This window comes from Rhea americana, unplaced genomic scaffold (genome assembly GCF_003343005.1).
Source record: "Rhea americana isolate MKP2758 unplaced genomic scaffold, rheAme1 scaffold_70, whole genome shotgun sequence".
In the NCBI taxonomy this organism is placed as follows: domain Eukaryota; kingdom Metazoa; phylum Chordata; class Aves; order Rheiformes; family Rheidae; genus Rhea; species Rhea americana.
Window position 1 is genome coordinate 1,689,778 of NW_028186868.1, and position 18,164 is coordinate 1,707,941.

Sequence of the window (18,164 nt, forward strand, 5' to 3'; positions counted from 1 at the left end):
ATGTTAGGTGCTGTATACCTTCTGTTCATGTAGGTATCTCATGATGGTGTTGCAATCGCACAGTTTCATGGACTCRATGGAATCCTGCCTGCGTCTGGCATCACAGACCCATTTACTCAGAGCCTGGTATAGATCTCGGTAAGTTTTCAGCTGTTTGATCTGCCTTTCTAAATCCCAGGATCTTAAAAAAAAATATCAGGGAAAACTGTCAAAATGGAAAGGGCATTCCTTCTCCCTTTTGAAACATTTGTTTAGAAACAAGACACCTTGATAAGAACAGTAATAAACTAGGTAAAACAATGYTGGCTCTGAAATGAGATTCTGAACAAAACTTTTCAGTAAATGAGAATCATACCAGTTACCAGTCACACAATATGGGTTTTTAGTGCCTCACWTTTGAACAAGTGTACCAGATAGGGAGATTGGCAAACCTCCTATTGCCTGAAAGATGAGTAAAACTTCGCATGTGACAAAAAACAATACCACTGACTTTAGTACACTTTATGCATAATTTTCACCAAATCAAGGATAAACTGGACAATTTTTATCATTAGAACTAGATTTTGGGCTGAARTAAAAAAGTATTAGAATATGCTTTAGTTCATTAAAGCATTAAAAACATCTTAATTTATTTTTTCTTTTTTTGTGTGTTAGTTTAAATTTCTTACCCATCAGATAARGAGTACTGAGGAATAAACATGGTTGCTTTTTTTGAGGAGCAAAATGCTGGCTCGAAGTACTTAATCCAAGAGCRTCAGCAAGAATAAAAAAAGAAAATCTTAAAACAATTCCTTAATTATATGAAACATTACATTTTCTTGATCAGTCTTACACAATCCCTTTGAAGTATGTTCAATCTATCCACAGTTAACTGTAGTCTTATTGCCATGAGATCATTATTTGTGAACTCTTACTTCCAGAGAACTTGTTACACTRCAACAATGCTATTCTTTTAGATTAACTATTAGATGATCTCCACAGCAATAGCAATAAGGAAAAAGCCATTAGGAAATTCTTACTAACCTGTTATCTATCTGTTTCTCAGCTCTCTGCCAGCGATCTATTAGTTGGGTAACCTTGTCAGAAAACTTTCCAATGTCCATATCATACAGGGTATATGACTGGCAAGACTGTGCATGGATCTGATGTGTTTTCTGTAGTTCATTTTCCAGGGCATTCAACAGTGACTTTTTCATGTTTAGATCTGCTTTCATTTTCTGGAGGAAAACAAAAATGATATCATACCTTTTATTCTTCAGAGAGTACTGAAATTTCACCATCAACAGCATGCATAATGTGTTAGGATTTAAACATTTTGTTTCTAGTTCAGCGAAGTATGTATGCTGATGTCAGCTGGATTTAAATACACATGAAGTGAAGAATATACTCTGGTAATAGAGATAGCCTTAAGAATATATTTAAAGTCAGACTTATTCCTAAGTAATTAAGTAATTTGTTGAACCAAAGCCTTCTGCTCTCATATTCTCTAGTTAACATTTCAGTTTTTCAGTTTCTCAGACTTACGCACAGTAGTTCCAAAAAAAAAAAAAAACCCGTAGGATCACAGCTCCAGATTGTAATATAGGATCAAGCCTCTGGATTGTCGTATAAGTTTTACATTTTATAGGTTTTTATTTTTTTAAAGAATTACTTGTGGATGGGGGGGTTGTTTACATTTGTAAAAGCATCTTCCACAGAGATGTTACTCTCCATGCACATAYACACACACTTGTGTGTGTTCACATGCGCATATCATGAAATGGCACACAGTGCAAGTAGAGCTCTCCCTCGCATTCCCTGTCACAGGGATGACTGCATCCTTTGATAACATGCTCAATTTTTTTGTCTTGCTCATACTTACATCAGCTAAAACAACTCCCAACAACTGAAACAGCAGCTCTGACTCAACATGATAAAAAGGTAACCTTGTGCTCCACCCACACACCTTTTCCCTATTACATCTGAGAGCAGGAAGAATAAAGAAGGTCTATGTCAAAGGCACTCGGTACACAAAAGGACCCGCTCAATGTCAGACAAAGGATATCCCGGAATAGGACAAGCTATCCAGGAATAGGACACAGAATAACACTATAATTTAATTTGTTACAACTAGATGACATGACAAGTAATTAATAACCCTTTTTTGCAAGAAAGGAGATAACGCCTTCAAATCTTTCGTAAGTTTCGTAAGTGATACGAATAAACACAAACAACTTTGCATTAGCATGGATTATGGAGAACTCCCACCTTCCATTCCACTGGCTTTGCTATGGAGGAAGCAACAACCAGGGGATGGAAGAACAGGTAACCTGTACTTTCCTCCTAATAATTTGCAGAAGCAATTGAACATCTATGTTATAAAATACAACAGGATCAGCTCTTCAACTCTTGTGTTTTTGCGAGGGCTCCAGTCAGCTCAATAGACCAGGGACAGCAGCTAAGAATTTTGTCTTTGAGACTCAGCCTCTCACCTTCAGACAGGCCCGGTAAGCCTCCACTTTGTCAAGATCCAAAGGAACAGTCTCCTCCTCAGAGAGTCTGACTTCAAAAACTCTGACCACATCTTCTGTTTGTAGAATGACCTGGAGTAGACATCTTAGTGCATTCAAGCTACAATAAATAAYGCAATAAAAAACAGATCCATTAAGAACTGAAGCAGGAAAGTGCTGTTTATAATCCATTGTGAATCATCAAAGAGAACTGGCAATACAAAAGAAAATTCAGCTATTCTCATGATTCTATTTTTTTTAAAAAAACAGTATTTCAGAAAAGAGAAGAAATTCACATAGGTGTTTGTTTCTACCCACACGGCAGCATTTGTAGAAAAGAAGATGTCTGGTATCAAAAGGCATATTTTTGGACTAAGAATTATGGGAGAAAGAGAATGACTTATTGCTATAACCTTGATTTTCTTACCTGTCTAAGTAGCCAGCAGACACACCATTAATATTTTCCAGTTTTTGAAATAGCGCATTTATCTCTGACTGCAAGTACACATACTTTTCAGAGCCTCTGAAGTTAGGCAGCAAATCCTTATGCTTATTGAGGGTTTCAGCCATTATTTGAGAGTCATTCTGCACACCCTAAGGAAAGAGAATGCCTGATTTACATATTCTTGGTGGCTGAATGATCATTCTACTGCACGTATGCTATTGGTCTCTCTATCCAAATAATCTGCTATTATCTAACTAGCTCAATTGAGGAGAGAAGCAGTGCTTCAGCTTGCTTTCTTCAAGATAACATTAGTAACATTCAGTGGTTTCCTTAGTGCACAGTCCACAATGGTAATACCTCTCATCTGAGCAGCTCTCTCACTCTAGGTACTGGCAAATTCAGCTCTGTAGAAAGCAGGCCACGGAGCACTTTACTGCCAGCAGCCTACTCCACACAGTGGAAGCGCCAAGGTGCTTCTGCTCTGAAGGCCTTTGCAGCCTCATTGCTCTGTGGGAATTTAATTCTCATATACTGAATCTGTTCTCTTTCCTTATCAATTTTCACTCTCCAGTCCCCTTCAGACTTCTAGTGCTGGGAGGGAAGAGAGTGCACAGGCCTCACGCATCCACGTCACAGACTAAAAACAGCACTTCAGTGGTGGGTGCTGAAGTGGGGTCTGTGCAGAAGGATGTTAACAGCGTTTTAACTTGGATGAGGCTTAACATGAGCTCACATCCACTAGACATCAGGCCTTCTGTATTCTTAGCCTGACAGAATTCTTGTAACAGCCAAGAGTCAACTTTTTTTATTTAGGCCCCCAAAGGAGAAGTTCAATCTAAATCATCATAGTTAGCTTCTGATTGAAAAACACATGCTAATTAACCACATAAAAGAAAGAACAAGGCTTTCACAGCTGATCAGTAATACAACTGCAGTGTGCTCTGCAGGACAGAATCATGCTGAGTTTGAGAAGCTCAATGAAAAACATCCACAGTTACCTCTAAATCCTTTAATCTGACTGAAAAGTCATGCAGGGCCCCTTGATCCACTCCAAGAGGAGCTCTTTGAACCATCCGAATTTCAGAAGCTTCAATCTGACGTCGAAGTTTCTGAAGCTCCATCAGTAGCCAGGCCTCCTGCTTCTCATGCTCTCGGTTTCTGTCATTAACTATAACGGTGTTTGAGGAACCCACAGTACAGGTCTCAGTTGGGACCACTGTAAAATGTAATTTTTTTTTAATATATATTTTTACACTGTAAAAATTAGGAGGTAAACATCAGTTGTCAAGAAATCTCCTTCATATGGAAAGCAAAGGCAATGCCAAAAACACCTAGGCATTGATTTGACTTRTAGAACTGAGAAAAAGTGGAAGAAATGGGTTCTTATGCAGCTGTTTCAGGTCACGAAATCTCCCCTTTACAAAAAGAGAAACTTGCTTTCCCAAATGTAGCAGTGAGATTTTTGTTTCCTAATAACTGAAAACATATCAGATGGACTAAATTCCTCTTACTTCCTCAGCAAGTTTCAAGAATTTCAGAAAAGTATCCCCAAGATTCACACAAGTGGAAAGAAGAACAAAATCCTTGTGTATAGTCTGTTTTATCTGCTATCTTGGGAGACAGCAATTACAATTCTTGGACATGTTTCTGAGGAATACTTTCAGTACTTTCTGGTCTCTAGAACGTTCAGTCCAATGTCGATGCATTCCAGCGAAATTCTTCTTTTTCCATGTCTCCTCCTTTTCAGAGGTGATTTAGCAGAACGAAAGCTTAAACTCACTAAGCATTTTCACATAAAAACCCCCACACCCCCGAACAGAGAAACTCAAGCAGGACAATCAGAACAAAATGCAGGAGTACAACAAACCTATTTGTGGTGGTCGTGCTTGATTGGGCAATTGTATAATCAAGGTTTGGTAGTGTTTCTGGGCATCAGTGAACTGACTCTGGATATTTCGTTTGTCTTCATCACCAAACATCTCTGAGCCCTGGCTGTTCCTGAGGAACTCTTGGTAATGGATCTCCAGGTCAGTTATTATTTTTTGGTAATCCTCCTTACGCATCGTCTTCAGCTGAAATAAGAAAGAGAATGTTGAAAAAGCGAGTAACTGGAGAAGGTTAAYGATAAGTGAACCACTACAGAACAAACTAATACAGCTGTGGAAAAACAGAGGAAGTGCTTCTTAGAACAAAACTTACCCACGCTGCTTTAAAAAGAATGGTGTGAAAAGTGCCATGAAAACTAATATACTTCTGTTGTAAAAATTTCATAGCTTAAGAATAGTTTGTGACTCTACACCCTTATGCTGTCTATCCATGCCTTTGTGTAGTGGGAACTATTACAGCAAGTATGTAATAAGTCTCCTTAGCTAATCTTCCAATTAATCCATATTGTATTCAAAAGGGATAGTATTTTGCTTGTCCTTCAATAAAATATAACTACTTGTGCAACCCAGCAAAGTAAAGGCCCATGGTTTTGGAGAACAACAGCTGAACAGGAGACAGCAAGCACTGCTCAGGACAGCAGAAGCCAGGTCATGGATATCCTTGGTCTACAGTTAGGACTAGTTAGAGTCTTACCTTGGCAATAGTCATTGCTCTGATTTTCTCAATGTCAATCATGCAATAATGCCAGGATACCAGGCTCTTCATGTTGATATAAAGCTGGTTCCACAAAGCTAGAATAGCTTCATAGTACTGCTCAATCCTGAGATGGGAAAACAAAATTTCATAGTCAAAACTTGTGCATCTCTTACATAGCACAGCTGCAAAACACCTCAAGAAACAGCCATTAGACATGGAGTGCATTAAGACTTGTTTCCACTAGAAAATGTCCTGCAAATGAATTTATCCATGACTCTCAAATGAATAAACAGTATATCAAAGAATCTAGAGCTGAAATCCCAAACTCTCTCCAGTATTTTGATTTTGGCCATAGGTGATATTGCTAACAAGAGGAAAGCTTTTTTCTAAAAAAGCTGGTAAAGTGATAAAGCAAAAGAGCAAACTCGAACTTTTCTTCTCATATGACAACCTAAAGTAATTTTAAGCATGTAATTCAAGCTAGCAAAAGGCAACATGAAGTGTTAGTTAAAAGACAAACCAGTCTCTTTCAGACCAAACTCACATTTTATGGCATGAATACAATGATTCCTGAGCTGGCTCCACGCAAACCAGCTCACATCTACAAGCAAATTCAGTGCATTCGCAAAGCATAGTGTGCCCTAYGCAGCAAGTCCAGCAGTTGGATCACATGAACACAGACCCACTGCTTCCCCACCCAGGCTCTTAAGTTTGTTGCATTGTGTGGACTTCCTGGCTCAGGTCCCTGTTAGTTCAGGGATCTTCTGCACTGTGTTCCCTTCCACACAGTGGGAAGCGCATTTCTAGAGCAATTAGTGACAAGCAGATCCCTTGCACATTTACAACAGCATAGTGCCTATCCTAATCTACATCAGTTATGCATAGTTTCAAGGCAGGGAACATTATTAGAGATGAGAAAAACCTTATAAAACCTGAGTTTTAAATGTTCTGAGATTCCAGCCTAGGTCCTAGAAAGTTTCACTGCATTGTATTTCTTCAAGTCAAGAGTCTAATCTGTAAGCCTCCACCCTATAAGAGTGAGAGGCACTCCACTCAAGGCACTGACTGAGTTTTGTGGTCAACTGCTATTTTGAGTAAACTCTTTCATTTACTCACAGTGCTAGCTGTAATTTCACAAATCCAGGCAACTCACTTGGTAGCAAGATCCACTGCTAATGGATTGAGGGGAGGGATGATAAGACTAACAGAGGGCACCAGCATATCAACTCCTCCAGGGCCAGTCACCAGCCACTTGCTGCGCTCGTTATTGTCCTTCAGGATGCATTCATCTCCTTTGCGCACTGTTTTCTGTAAGAAACACAGAACAAGAATGTTTTCTTCAGTTAAACAAGTTGGGCGTCTAAGAGCGATGGACAAAGAAAATGCATCTAGATTACAGAACTGAGAGTGCTTCCTAGCTGCCAGATCTGGATGTGCAGCCTGGTTTCATGTTGGGCCAAGAGATCAGTACAGGCCTCTTCCCCCTGAAACTGGTTTCTTTGCAAAGAAAACTCAGGAAGACCAACTGGGAGCCACAGTGTGCTCTGAGTAGTTGCCAGTTGAGCATGAAACCTTGGGGCCTGCTGTGACAAATATCAAATACTGAGTGTGGATATACAGCCAGAATAAATGATACAGTGCATTATGGCTGTAAGACATCATGTAGTGACCTGGAGGCGTAACGATGCTCAGTGCTGCATCCATATTTGCAGAAGGACCAAGAGAGAGTGCCATAGAGCAAGATTCACCAACCACATCAGCCAGAAATCTTGACACCTGGAGGCCGCAAGTGTGGCTGTGGTGCAGGTGTACAACCTACTTGCATCCAAGGGGGGAAAGCTTTTCCTATCATTTATCCTGACAGGAATTCCTCCTTGTATCATTCCACTGCAGCCAGCAAATACCATTTTTGACATTACTAGTAAAATGCCACAGGCTTTGCATTAACTCCAGATTTSTCTGGGCATACATTGGCCTGAGTAGACTTTAGCTTGTTTAATTGTGATAGCGATTGTCAAACAATCAGGTAACCATTGCCTAAATTTGTTTACCTTTAGTTACAGTAATAACAAGTAGTTATTTTGTGTAGGCTGAATTTCTGTGACTGTAGAATAAAATGTGATATGGAAGAGCATAGACATAGAGTGCAGACAGCAGAAGTCCCAGACTGTAAACACAAATCACAATGGTCAGTTACTGGTCACTATAGGAGTGCAACCTTGTGAATCCAGTAAAACCAGTTTTAGAGATAACAAAGAGAACAGAAAAACTGGATAATTGGAAACCAGTGAGGGGAAAGAGCACATAAGCAGAAGAAGCACCTAAGCAGACTGTTAAGAACAAATACACAAATAAATTCAAGAAGACTCAGCACCGAGAAGGAAGAAGCCACTGCCATCATCACACTCCTTTCAGCAAAGGATTCAGGGTGCCAATGACTCATTATACATTTCCCCACCTTTTGCTAGATGAAGCCTAAAGTGCTGACCTTAGGACACAGATGGGACACTGGAAGGGTAAGCAGAGCACCAAAGAGAAGGGTAGATGCTAGGAAGTGTCTGTATAAATTTTAACTGTATTATCAGTAAGACTTTTTTTGTATTAATTTGAACTATGATTATTAATACTATTTAAACCAAACTAATAATAGCCATTTGCTGTACTTTGATTAGATTTACTTAGCCAGTCAGCACCTCTCTTATTTATTCAAATTCAGTAAAAGTCAGAGCTCTTTTGTTGAAGAAATGCAAACACTGACGAAAATCAGACAAAAAGGTTAAACCTGTTAGTTCAACATTTTGTTTTCAAATCATTTGCCATGTTCTAATTTACATGATGTTCACTCTCAGTCAGAAAGGGGTACCTACCAGATCCTGTTTGTAATCACACAGAGCCTTGAGGATAATGGGCTTGTTACTCCGGTAGTCTGGGTTACGTGGTTTCAGCTGCACAATCTTCTTGGACTTATTCACCAAACTCTGCACTTGCCTCTTGTATTCAAGAATTCGCTCTCGTTCATTCTGCAAAGATTAACTGTACATTAAAACTTCATTCTAAAAAGAAAACACATCTAGTTCCCAAAGTTTAATTAAGAGAGGAATATATCTGGAGGTCTCTGCAGATAAAATTTCTTCTGGCTCCAGCAGAATGAGTCTCTGGACTATAATGTAAAATAGTTGTTTAAGGAAAAAAAAAGAGAGAGAGAGAGAGGAGAAACATCAGACTAAGTATCTTTGCAACTGTAACAAGATGATGTTTTCCTTCCAGATCTATGATGTGCTTCAAGTGAGCTAAGAGACACAAGAATAAATGGAAAGAACTCTATTACAACATGAATGCTACAAAAACAATTAATAGTTATTACACCAAGTGTTACTACACTTGCAGCCTTGACTTCATCAACTGCCTTTTTACATCACTGATCATTTTTCCTCAAGTAGATGCAATTCAGAATTGCAGCAGCTGACTCATGATGAGCAAATAGTTAACTCAGCTAAAAAAGTCCTTTCAAAGAGATAACTGTGATACAAAATGACATAATGAATCATTTATTAAACACACTTATCCTTTCAGGAAAAATCTCTCCTGGCACCTATGAACTAAAGTATTTTACTTTTTTAAACTTGCTAGCATGTCAAAAACTTGTGAATTTGACAGGCTCATTTCAGACTGAAAAAGATACCAGCACAAGTCCCAAGCGGTATTACACAAAGTAAAACAACAGCACTGACCCATTTATAGGCTATCCTCAGAAATGACCATTAATACAGCATTAATGTTTCATGTTCTTTACAGAACTCTATACAATCATTACAGTGAAACTGGTTTTGCATTTGGTATGTGAAGAGCATAAGAGCTTGGCAAATGATTTCCATGGAAGTTAACATCTAATCTGAGTTGAGTCTAACAGTACCTCCAGCTCTTTGATCTGTTCCAGCAAGGTTTGTAGTGACATGCTCTTATCACAGATGAACTTCTTCCTGATAGAATCTTGTAAGTTCTTCAAATAGCTTTCCGTGGCTTGAGCCTCTTCAAAAAACTACAGGAAAAAAGTTGTGATTTCAATTGCACGCTTCTCTCACAAACAAGTCCACTAAAATCAATGGATTTCTTTCAGGAGAAATCCCGGATGAGAAATCCCAGTTCACATACGGAAGAATGGCAGCATTAACAAGTATAAGATAACGCTGTGCTATGTRTAATTGTGCACAAATTTAGGAAGATTCTGGTATAGAAAAAGTATCTTTCAGTTATTCAGTGATGAGATTCACCCTTTCAACAAAAGCAATGAGGGATATGACAACTACCACGAACCGTTGATCATATTCACAATCTATAAACTAAATTCTAAAGCTCTTTCTTGAGAAAAACAGATGTCAACAGCTGGAAATTCTTGCACATGGAAAACAGCAAATACAGTTTTTTGTTACTCAACATTGCTAGCAAATGAAAGGAGCTTTTTGAAATGCAGGAATTTTTAAGAAAATGTTCAAATGTTTTAAATGTGTAAATGCTAGCAGAATATGAAGTTTTTGACTGAAGTAATAATTTATGAACAATTACTTGTCTAATACTTGTATAATTCAAAAGTGAGTGTGAATTCTCCACACTGCGACTCACCTGAAAGTATGCTGCATTCTCTTTCAGATGAACATCAATGCATTTGGTGATCTGAAGGATCCAGCTCCACTGAGTTTGTAGTGTATCCATATAAGCCTAACAAAAATAACAAAATAAAGAACTGTAACCATCACACTGATCTCTCTCCCGTGACTAGATTCAAGCACAATTATTTATGCTCCACATAAACACAAATGAAAGATCTGCTACAACAAATTCATGCATACCAGAAAAATACAACTCAAGCATATAATTCCATGACTTCTAAACATCTACCTGACTGAAGAGAGTTAAATACCTGTTTGTTGGATGCAGTGAGAAATTTGTTCATGATTTGAATTTTGTTTCATCAGCATAAAGCCTGAAGTGTATGAACAAAAGGGGATGATTGGGAAGTAAAAAGCACAAACAATAGTGCAAATAAAATATTTCAATTGCAAATTGTGTGTTCTCCTTCTTCCAGAGACACTGTCAAGCATGATAGTTTATTATGACTTTTAGATTTAAACTTTTAATGTATAGTCATGTACAGTCTCATGTATAGTCTTAAAAAAAAATACACATGACTTTTTACTTCACTGCTGGAGTTTACAAGGATCTTTCCTTTAAGGCAGACACTGACTGCAGAAAAAAATATGAATAGTGATTTTACACAACATACCAGATGACTCAGTAATAAACTGAAAATCAGAGGCAAGTGGGGTTTTTTTTCATATTAACTTCTTCCAGTTTCAGAATTCTTATATATGCTTGAAACTATAATTACAGCATTTTCTAGTAAAATGAGAATTTTCAAATTGATGAAGCCTTTGTATTTGAAAGGTGAATGTTTACCAAGCTGTGAAAGCAAAACCATCCTGGCTAAGCCACAGAAAAGCATTATAAATTTCAGTTACAGAAAGTATTTGCACTTGGATTAAATATAAACCCTCAGCAAAGGGTGCGGCTATCTTCAAAACATGCCTGCTAAGAGAGCAGAAGAAGAAGGAGATGCATTCCTATCATTACCTCTGCTACCCTGAAGTCAGCTTACAGGAGATAAAGCAATCTGAATACATTTAGATAGCTCCATAAGCCAATACATTAATTTTTACAYGTATCTATGATCAATTTTGAGAGCAATGAGAGTTTTTCCCTGAGCTGTTAAGAAATTTGCAGTATTAGTGGCCAGGTTTGTGGGAGAAGGTAGTATAATTTATTAGATCAGTCTATATAACTGGAAAAGAAATGGACATGCTCTCTGGCAGACAAGCCTTTCTCCAGGTCCCAAAGAGGCATTTCATTTACAGACACTCACTGAGAACTTTTCTCACATAACAATGAAAGGGTGAAGTTAAATCRTATGAAATCTAACTCACCTCAATTTTGTCTGAAGCAGGGTGCTGGTTGAGCACTAGCTGGTCACTTTCTTGCTTTAACTTGTTGAGCTCTTTTTCTTTAAGCTCCAATTCACTCATACGTTTCTAAAGAACCAAAGCACAGAAGTAAACAACCCCCAACAGTAAATCACATATGATGGTTTAACTGAAACTTCCCAGATAGATAGGATTGTGTAAAATTATCTTTGCTAACATTAAATATTAATTCTATTCAGTTTAGTAAAGTTAAATACAAAGACAGTAGCATCAAAAAGGCATAAACATTCCAGTTCTGGTCTCTAGGCTTACCAGTTATAGAGTAGAGCATCCAAAATACAGCCCTTTCTGTCAAAGAGGATTGATGGACTGTATCTCGCAACATCCAGAACAAGAGAACTAATAAAAGGTATCTCCTCAATGATGTGAACTGTTATTGTTTTTTTAGCTTGGTGACTGGTACTGACACGGGCTATAGGAATATAGAGGCTCAATTTGCCTATATACTCACAGAAAATAGGAAGTAGCAGCATAAAACACCTCTGACAGTATTCTCAGTGTGTTGCTGGCAAGATGGCAGAGGAAGAGAGGGCAGCTCCCTCTAGTATACCTTTACTTCCTGTGGTGGAGATCAGGGCGAGATATGGTGACCCTCATCCCCTACATAGTCCTGACATGGAGAATTAAATTGCTCAATTCAAGTCCCTCAGCATAACATGCCAATACAAGGGCTATGTTAGCAAGCCATGCATCATTATTAGTGAACTGTAATGAAAAGGTCAGTTCCTAACCTCAAAATGAACCACGACAACCAGTTGAGCAAGAGCACAGTCTTTTAGTAGGTATCCAATTTTGATTTAAAAAGGTTGTCACRCAGTATTTACTCCAAAAGAGTTGATAAAAATCCCCTGAAATTTAGGAAGAGTAAAATACTCATCCCATGATCAGCCTCCTGAGCTAGGCTGGTCCTCTCTCACTATGCTAAAAGGGAGCCTATGGAAAGGAGGGGAAGGTTGGGCTCTCTTACAGAGAAGGCCTCCTGCTTCCGGGCAATGTCCGTGTTCCTGTCACTCCAATCGTAGAGAAGCTCCTCCTCTTCACAGTCATTGATCCACATGATCTCTCTGCTAGTGGCTTGGATAAGGTTCTGGAACTGACGGAGCTGATCCATTCTCTCAAAGGAGTGTTTCTGCAAGGAATTCCAGAAATGAGAAGTAATAAACACAGAAAAACCCACGTGAGGGAGAGAGGGGGAAGTCAAAAGCATCCCACACAAATTCTACTTAAACTAAGAATAACAGTAAAAAACATACCACAATAAAATCTGGCAAAGGACAGTGGATAACATGGCTGGATTTATGAAACAATGGGAACCTAAGGTCAGAAGCTTCTGAAAGTTCATTTCAAACACAAATGTATCAGATATGTAAGCCAGTGAGCAAAACGACATGGGGGAAAAATACAAGAAATGCCTGACCATTCATCATCTAACCTGATTTTTACTGGCATTTGCTGCTGACAGTATATCCTTGACGTTGTGGTASCATCTTTTGCACAAAAGACACTCTTCATGACAAGATTCTTTCTGTCCTCACATCTAACACACCTCCTGTTACTTGAAATGTGCACAGGGATTAGCTTCCAATCCCAAGGGTTAGGTCTGTTTACCATTTGCATAAGACTCTTGCTGCATTTCACACAAAGACCCAATGTGGATACATAGCCCTACAAATAATCTGGTCATCATCCTAGGTTTGAGTGTAATTTTTTAAGCTTCTTATATAGCCTAACTTCACTGCTAAATTTACTCCCATTGAGGAGACTGAGTCCTACTCTTCATCTGCTTAGTGACCAACCTCCTTCCTCAGGTGCAAACTAGAACCTTACTTTTGAGGATGAGTCAATTTTACAACAGGTAATGACTTAATCCCAAGTTCATAACTCAAATTGGGCCTTATATTAACTACAAAACACTACCAGTTTACTGCTGGATGGAATTACTTAAATATGCAATTATCACTGTAGTGAAACCTGAAATGTTCCTTGATTATGAGATCAGTGTTAGCAAAGCAAAAAAAGCATTCATCAGAGGGTATTAGAAATGAACATATCTTGTGCTCACCAGCAGCCCTTCATATTCTTCCTCCAGCTGATGAACTGCAGCCTTCTCACGCTGAAACAAAGACAGTAAATATTTAGTATACCTTTTTAAAGTTTCTGATTGCTTATATTTGCTCTACAGTGTCAGTACCATGATGTTATTACTTCAGGTGGTAATTTGAAAATGCCTACAAGGGATACAGAGAAATAGTTGGTCTGTACTGCTGGCAGATCACCAGAAGTATAAAAACAAGGCTTGGAYGAACTTATTTCCCCCAGTGATGTTCAGTACATAAGCAAGGCTGTACAAAACCCCTGTATCACAAAAACAGCCCCTGAAACTGGATCTCTTTCTATCCTGAACTCCTAGACAATTGCAGTCAACCAACTAGTCCCATATCTAGTTTGGACAGATTTGAAGTAGCATAATCTACAATCTTAGCTGGAGACTGACTTTTATTCCTGCTTCTGTGACTGTGAACCTGTACAATCTTGGAACGGGTATTCCATAGAGATAGACTGTTATTTTTGCTACTTGATCAAGCAAAAGGATAAAAGGAAGTAATATCCCTTTCATTCGTCAGCTTGGCTGAGAGATCAGAGCTCCAGAGCTGAGTCCCATTTCTTCAGATTCAACTCTTTCTTTTGTCCATGTAAGCAATTAACGGAAAAGAAKAATAGAAACAAGGAGAGCTTTCTCTCCTCTATCCCTAACTGTAGACCTAACAGCAGGGGGAGTTAACCACYGCATTTTCAGTGGCTTCTTTATTCCAATCATAAAACCCAGATGGGACCAGAAGCCTCAGTGAAAAACAAATAAAACCAAGAACAAAATAGCTCTGACCTCAGCTCTTAGCTTTGACCTCATTTCTTACAGAAATACCCCATTGCTCGAAGCTGTATCTAAGCACCCACCTCATCCTTTCACTTTGTTGTTTTAACATACCTAGACAGTAAACAAGAATAATCRTTCTTAGTCATCTTTCCCACCAAATATTTCATCAGATTTATTTGCCAGCCTTTGTACACTGCAATGAAATGTTACATATCCACTAAGTTTTCATTTCAAGATTTTTGGAAAAGAAGGGAAACATAAAACAATCATGAAACAGTAGAGTACCAACATTGAAAGYAGTTGCCATCACGACATCAGTGCTTTCTGAAGAGAAGCTGAGCTATTCAGCATTTCTTGTGGCAGTGGAACACAAACAAGCCAAATGTATGGATCTAAACTAAGTAACGTGTAAGGGAAGAGAGTAAATATTACCAGATCTGTTTTGACTTTGTCTAGGTGCCAGCGATAGTCTCCAATGGCATTATGAGTTCTCCTGTGGTCACTGATTTGTTGCTCGATGGATGCTGCATCAAAACCCCATTTCACTAGCTCCATTTCAGCCTAAGAAAACAGAGAGTATTTGTCTTTTCATCAAGGAAACCAGAGCATCAAGGAATCGCACTGAAGAAAGCATGACTATACAACAAAGGGTAAAACTGAACAAGGTAAAGTTCAGAACAGGAATAAAAATTTCTTAAAATTGTCATCACTTAAACAGTGTGAGAGGCTCCCAAAGTAGAACAAAGAAAGCAGGGAAAATATTTGAATAGCTTAAAGAACACTTAGTAGTGTACTTCCATCTCTGTTTTCTTTGGGCCAAACTGTTCTTTTACGTTCTCCAGTATAGTTACATTCACATCAGTGGTGATTCCAGAAACTTATTATGACTTGGTCATACTATGTTATTCATGCAATTCATGTGAAAGTAAGTAMAGTGAAGCTCTGTAGCCCAGTACACTACACTTCCGTTTTAATTACACTAGCATAATTCCAATGACCTCAGTTTAGGGGAGTCAAGCTAAATGAAAAAACAGAAGTAAAGCTACGTAATCCATAAACTGAAATGATAATAGAACATGTTTGTCTGGCATTTTTGCAACATTTAACGTGGAGGTGCCAAGGGAAAATCTCTACAAACAGTCTTTGAAAAACAGTAATGCATCTAGATAACGACTAACTTGAAATCTACATGATTACAGTTGTTTCATTGTCCTCAAATATTAAAATTCACTGAATTCATTATTCAACTGCTCAAATTCCAAATCTTCTTTTATACCGTAAAGAAATGATCAAAATCAGTCTCTGTGTGTTTGCCTCTGTGTGTACATGCACAGCAGAGAGACAAATATCTTAACCTTGGGTTGGGACTGAATTATCAGCCTGAAGCCAAATCTTTATGACTCAACAGATATCAATAAAGCCTGAATGACACTCAAGTGAAGGGGTTTTAAGGAAGAGCTGAAAAGGTTCCAACAAGTAAAACCATTTTACATTCAGCCACCTAACAGCTACAGGACTTCGACCTTTCTTATTGTATTTATAYATACTAAAGAGTCTGTAGCAACAGCAGCAATCTTGGATGACTGCCAACATGTGAACAAAGGCTCTCTGGATTTTAGTGCACCTTCTCTAGTCCTATAAAGGAAATTTGACCAGCACTCCTACCACCTGACTCTCTTGTCAGCAAATCATCGTGGTAGAAAATAAAAACAGCAACAGAAAACCACAGCTGCTCAAAACTTTCTCCCACATCTCATCACATTACACCAGGAAATATTATCTTGCTCCCATATGAGCAGACAGTGAGACACAATTTGCACTGTGGAGAGAAAAGGCCATAGTGGAGAGTTCAAAATAAATTTTCCCTAAAAAATTCAAAAACCTAACAGGGAGCTAAGTGCTTTCTGGCCTCAACTCAGCTTTGCCTTTAGATTGAAGACAGAAGAGAGAGTGAGCTTTTTCTTTCCTRGAAACTTTTGTGTGGGGACACTGCTGTAAAGTGCTCGCTTATGCTTCCCACAATTAGTGAGAGGTGTCTGAGCAGGGTGTCATGTGGCATCTTTGGGAGATGCCACATGTTCATGATCTTTCATCACTGGAAACATGCCCAGTGCACTGTCAAACATCACTCCTCAAAGCATGCCTAGTCTGACAGTTAGCCTGCTCTCCCACAGTGTGAGGAGAGCAATCATACCTGCTGCTGCTCGCTTGGCACAATGCCTATAAACGCTCCCACTCAAGGAGTGCATCTCCACTTTCCTTTCTTCCTTTGCAACATGTCACAGTAAGGGAGGGCCCTGAAGGACTAGACTACGACTAACTCCCATATAAAAGTATGGGAGCTGCTGTATAGAGTGTCCTCTCCTCATCTGTTTTGCATAGCAGCCACCTGGTAAACACCATACACAGATAATGACACAATCACTAAGCAACAATCTAATAAGGAGAGATTAAAAATAATGCAATTTCAAACTACAGAAGTCTGCAAATTTTAACTTTGACCACCTTGCTCCACAAGCCCTACCTGTCTCTCAGACAGAACTGCGTACTCATTTTGCAAAGGAACCACAAACATCAGGTTTTCACTTCAGCAGCACAAAACCAGACTACAGGCTTTGAACATGTGTTTTTTACCCTAGGGTACACAATCAACAGCTGTGCAAAGGCAAATTAGTTCTGCACATGCAACAGATAGATATGAAAATGCTGAAGTTCCTATTTGGCAGTGACTTCTGAAAGTCTAGTCCTGTGACTATAACTCTACCTTCTGGCATCCACTGCAATAAAGATAGATTAGAGGGAGAACAACTGCAAAATACTGAACGAAGATTAAATCTGTGAGGCTGGTCCTAACTATGTAAGGGGTTAAAATAAACCCAAAGCATGAAGAGTATCTGTAGAAGGAAGGAAGGAAATACTGAGCATTATAATCTCTAATACAAACATGCTGATGCCTTTTGTTATGTTAACAGCTGTGTCACATTTATGTTTTCAAATCTGGCTTCCACACTTTTTCCTCTGCAAAAGAAGACTCCAAATCCTGTTTTGTATTTCTGTGGAAATTCACTACATGTGTATGTACAATGCTACAAGTAAAAGAGAAAAGAGAAACTCAGAACAAGATATTAGCATCTATGTGTATCTTTAATGTTCTACTGGAACCCAAAACACTACTGTATGGGAAGTAACATTCACAAGCAACATCAGTTCGTACCATTTTCTCTGAGCTTTGGACAGATTTACCTTTTGCTGTCTCATCCAGTTTAAACATTCACTTGTGACACGTTTTGTGTACTCATCCCAGCCTGAGCCACTCTGAGAGGAGTAGCAACCACCACCTTTGGAGCTGGCTCTCCGAGCACGGGGAACACTGATGGCTTTATAAAGGGCACGCATTTGCTCTTGAAGTTGAAGGAGCCTGAAAGTGAAGGAACTAGTTAGCTTCTATGAGGAAAACACCCAGAAAACACAGAAACTATGCAATTCTTATCTCCTACCGGACCACCAAATATTTAAAAAGAAACGCTGAAAGCTGAGGTCATGGTAAATGATATTGGCTAAAATTTAGGACACTGTGTATGAAATTCTGTGAGAAATATGTTACCATGAGGCCTTTCTCCATGTTAGCATACCCAAACCAAACAGGTTTAGTTTCACTTTGCTGATCTCTGTCACATCTTGCAACACGAGAAAATGTGAGCACTACAGACACTGCAAATTTACATTTGGGACACTCC

At 38.8% G+C, this 18,164-nt stretch overlaps 1 protein-coding gene across 1 annotated transcript in view; it reads right to left on the reverse strand.

The window, feature by feature from the left end:
* The window catches only part of DSP (desmoplakin), a 41,264-nt gene that overhangs the window by 11,231 nt on the left and 11,869 nt on the right, over positions 1-18,164 (reverse strand). The window contains exons 4-19 of the mRNA XM_085321629.1: positions 17,671-17,845; positions 14,860-14,988; positions 13,615-13,665; positions 12,520-12,681; positions 11,496-11,600; positions 10,138-10,233; positions 9,431-9,556; positions 8,385-8,537; positions 6,671-6,825; positions 5,515-5,641; positions 4,802-5,006; positions 3,933-4,150; positions 2,917-3,083; positions 2,472-2,610; positions 1,024-1,217; positions 19-181 (exon numbers count right to left, since the gene is read on the reverse strand). Coding sequence (XP_085177755.1) covers positions 19-181; positions 1,024-1,217; positions 2,472-2,610; positions 2,917-3,083; positions 3,933-4,150; positions 4,802-5,006; positions 5,515-5,641; positions 6,671-6,825; positions 8,385-8,537; positions 9,431-9,556; positions 10,138-10,233; positions 11,496-11,600; positions 12,520-12,681; positions 13,615-13,665; positions 14,860-14,988; positions 17,671-17,845 — 2,365 coding nt within the window. The remainder of the gene's footprint in view (positions 1-18; positions 182-1,023; positions 1,218-2,471; positions 2,611-2,916; positions 3,084-3,932; positions 4,151-4,801; positions 5,007-5,514; positions 5,642-6,670; positions 6,826-8,384; positions 8,538-9,430; positions 9,557-10,137; positions 10,234-11,495; positions 11,601-12,519; positions 12,682-13,614; positions 13,666-14,859; positions 14,989-17,670; positions 17,846-18,164) is intronic.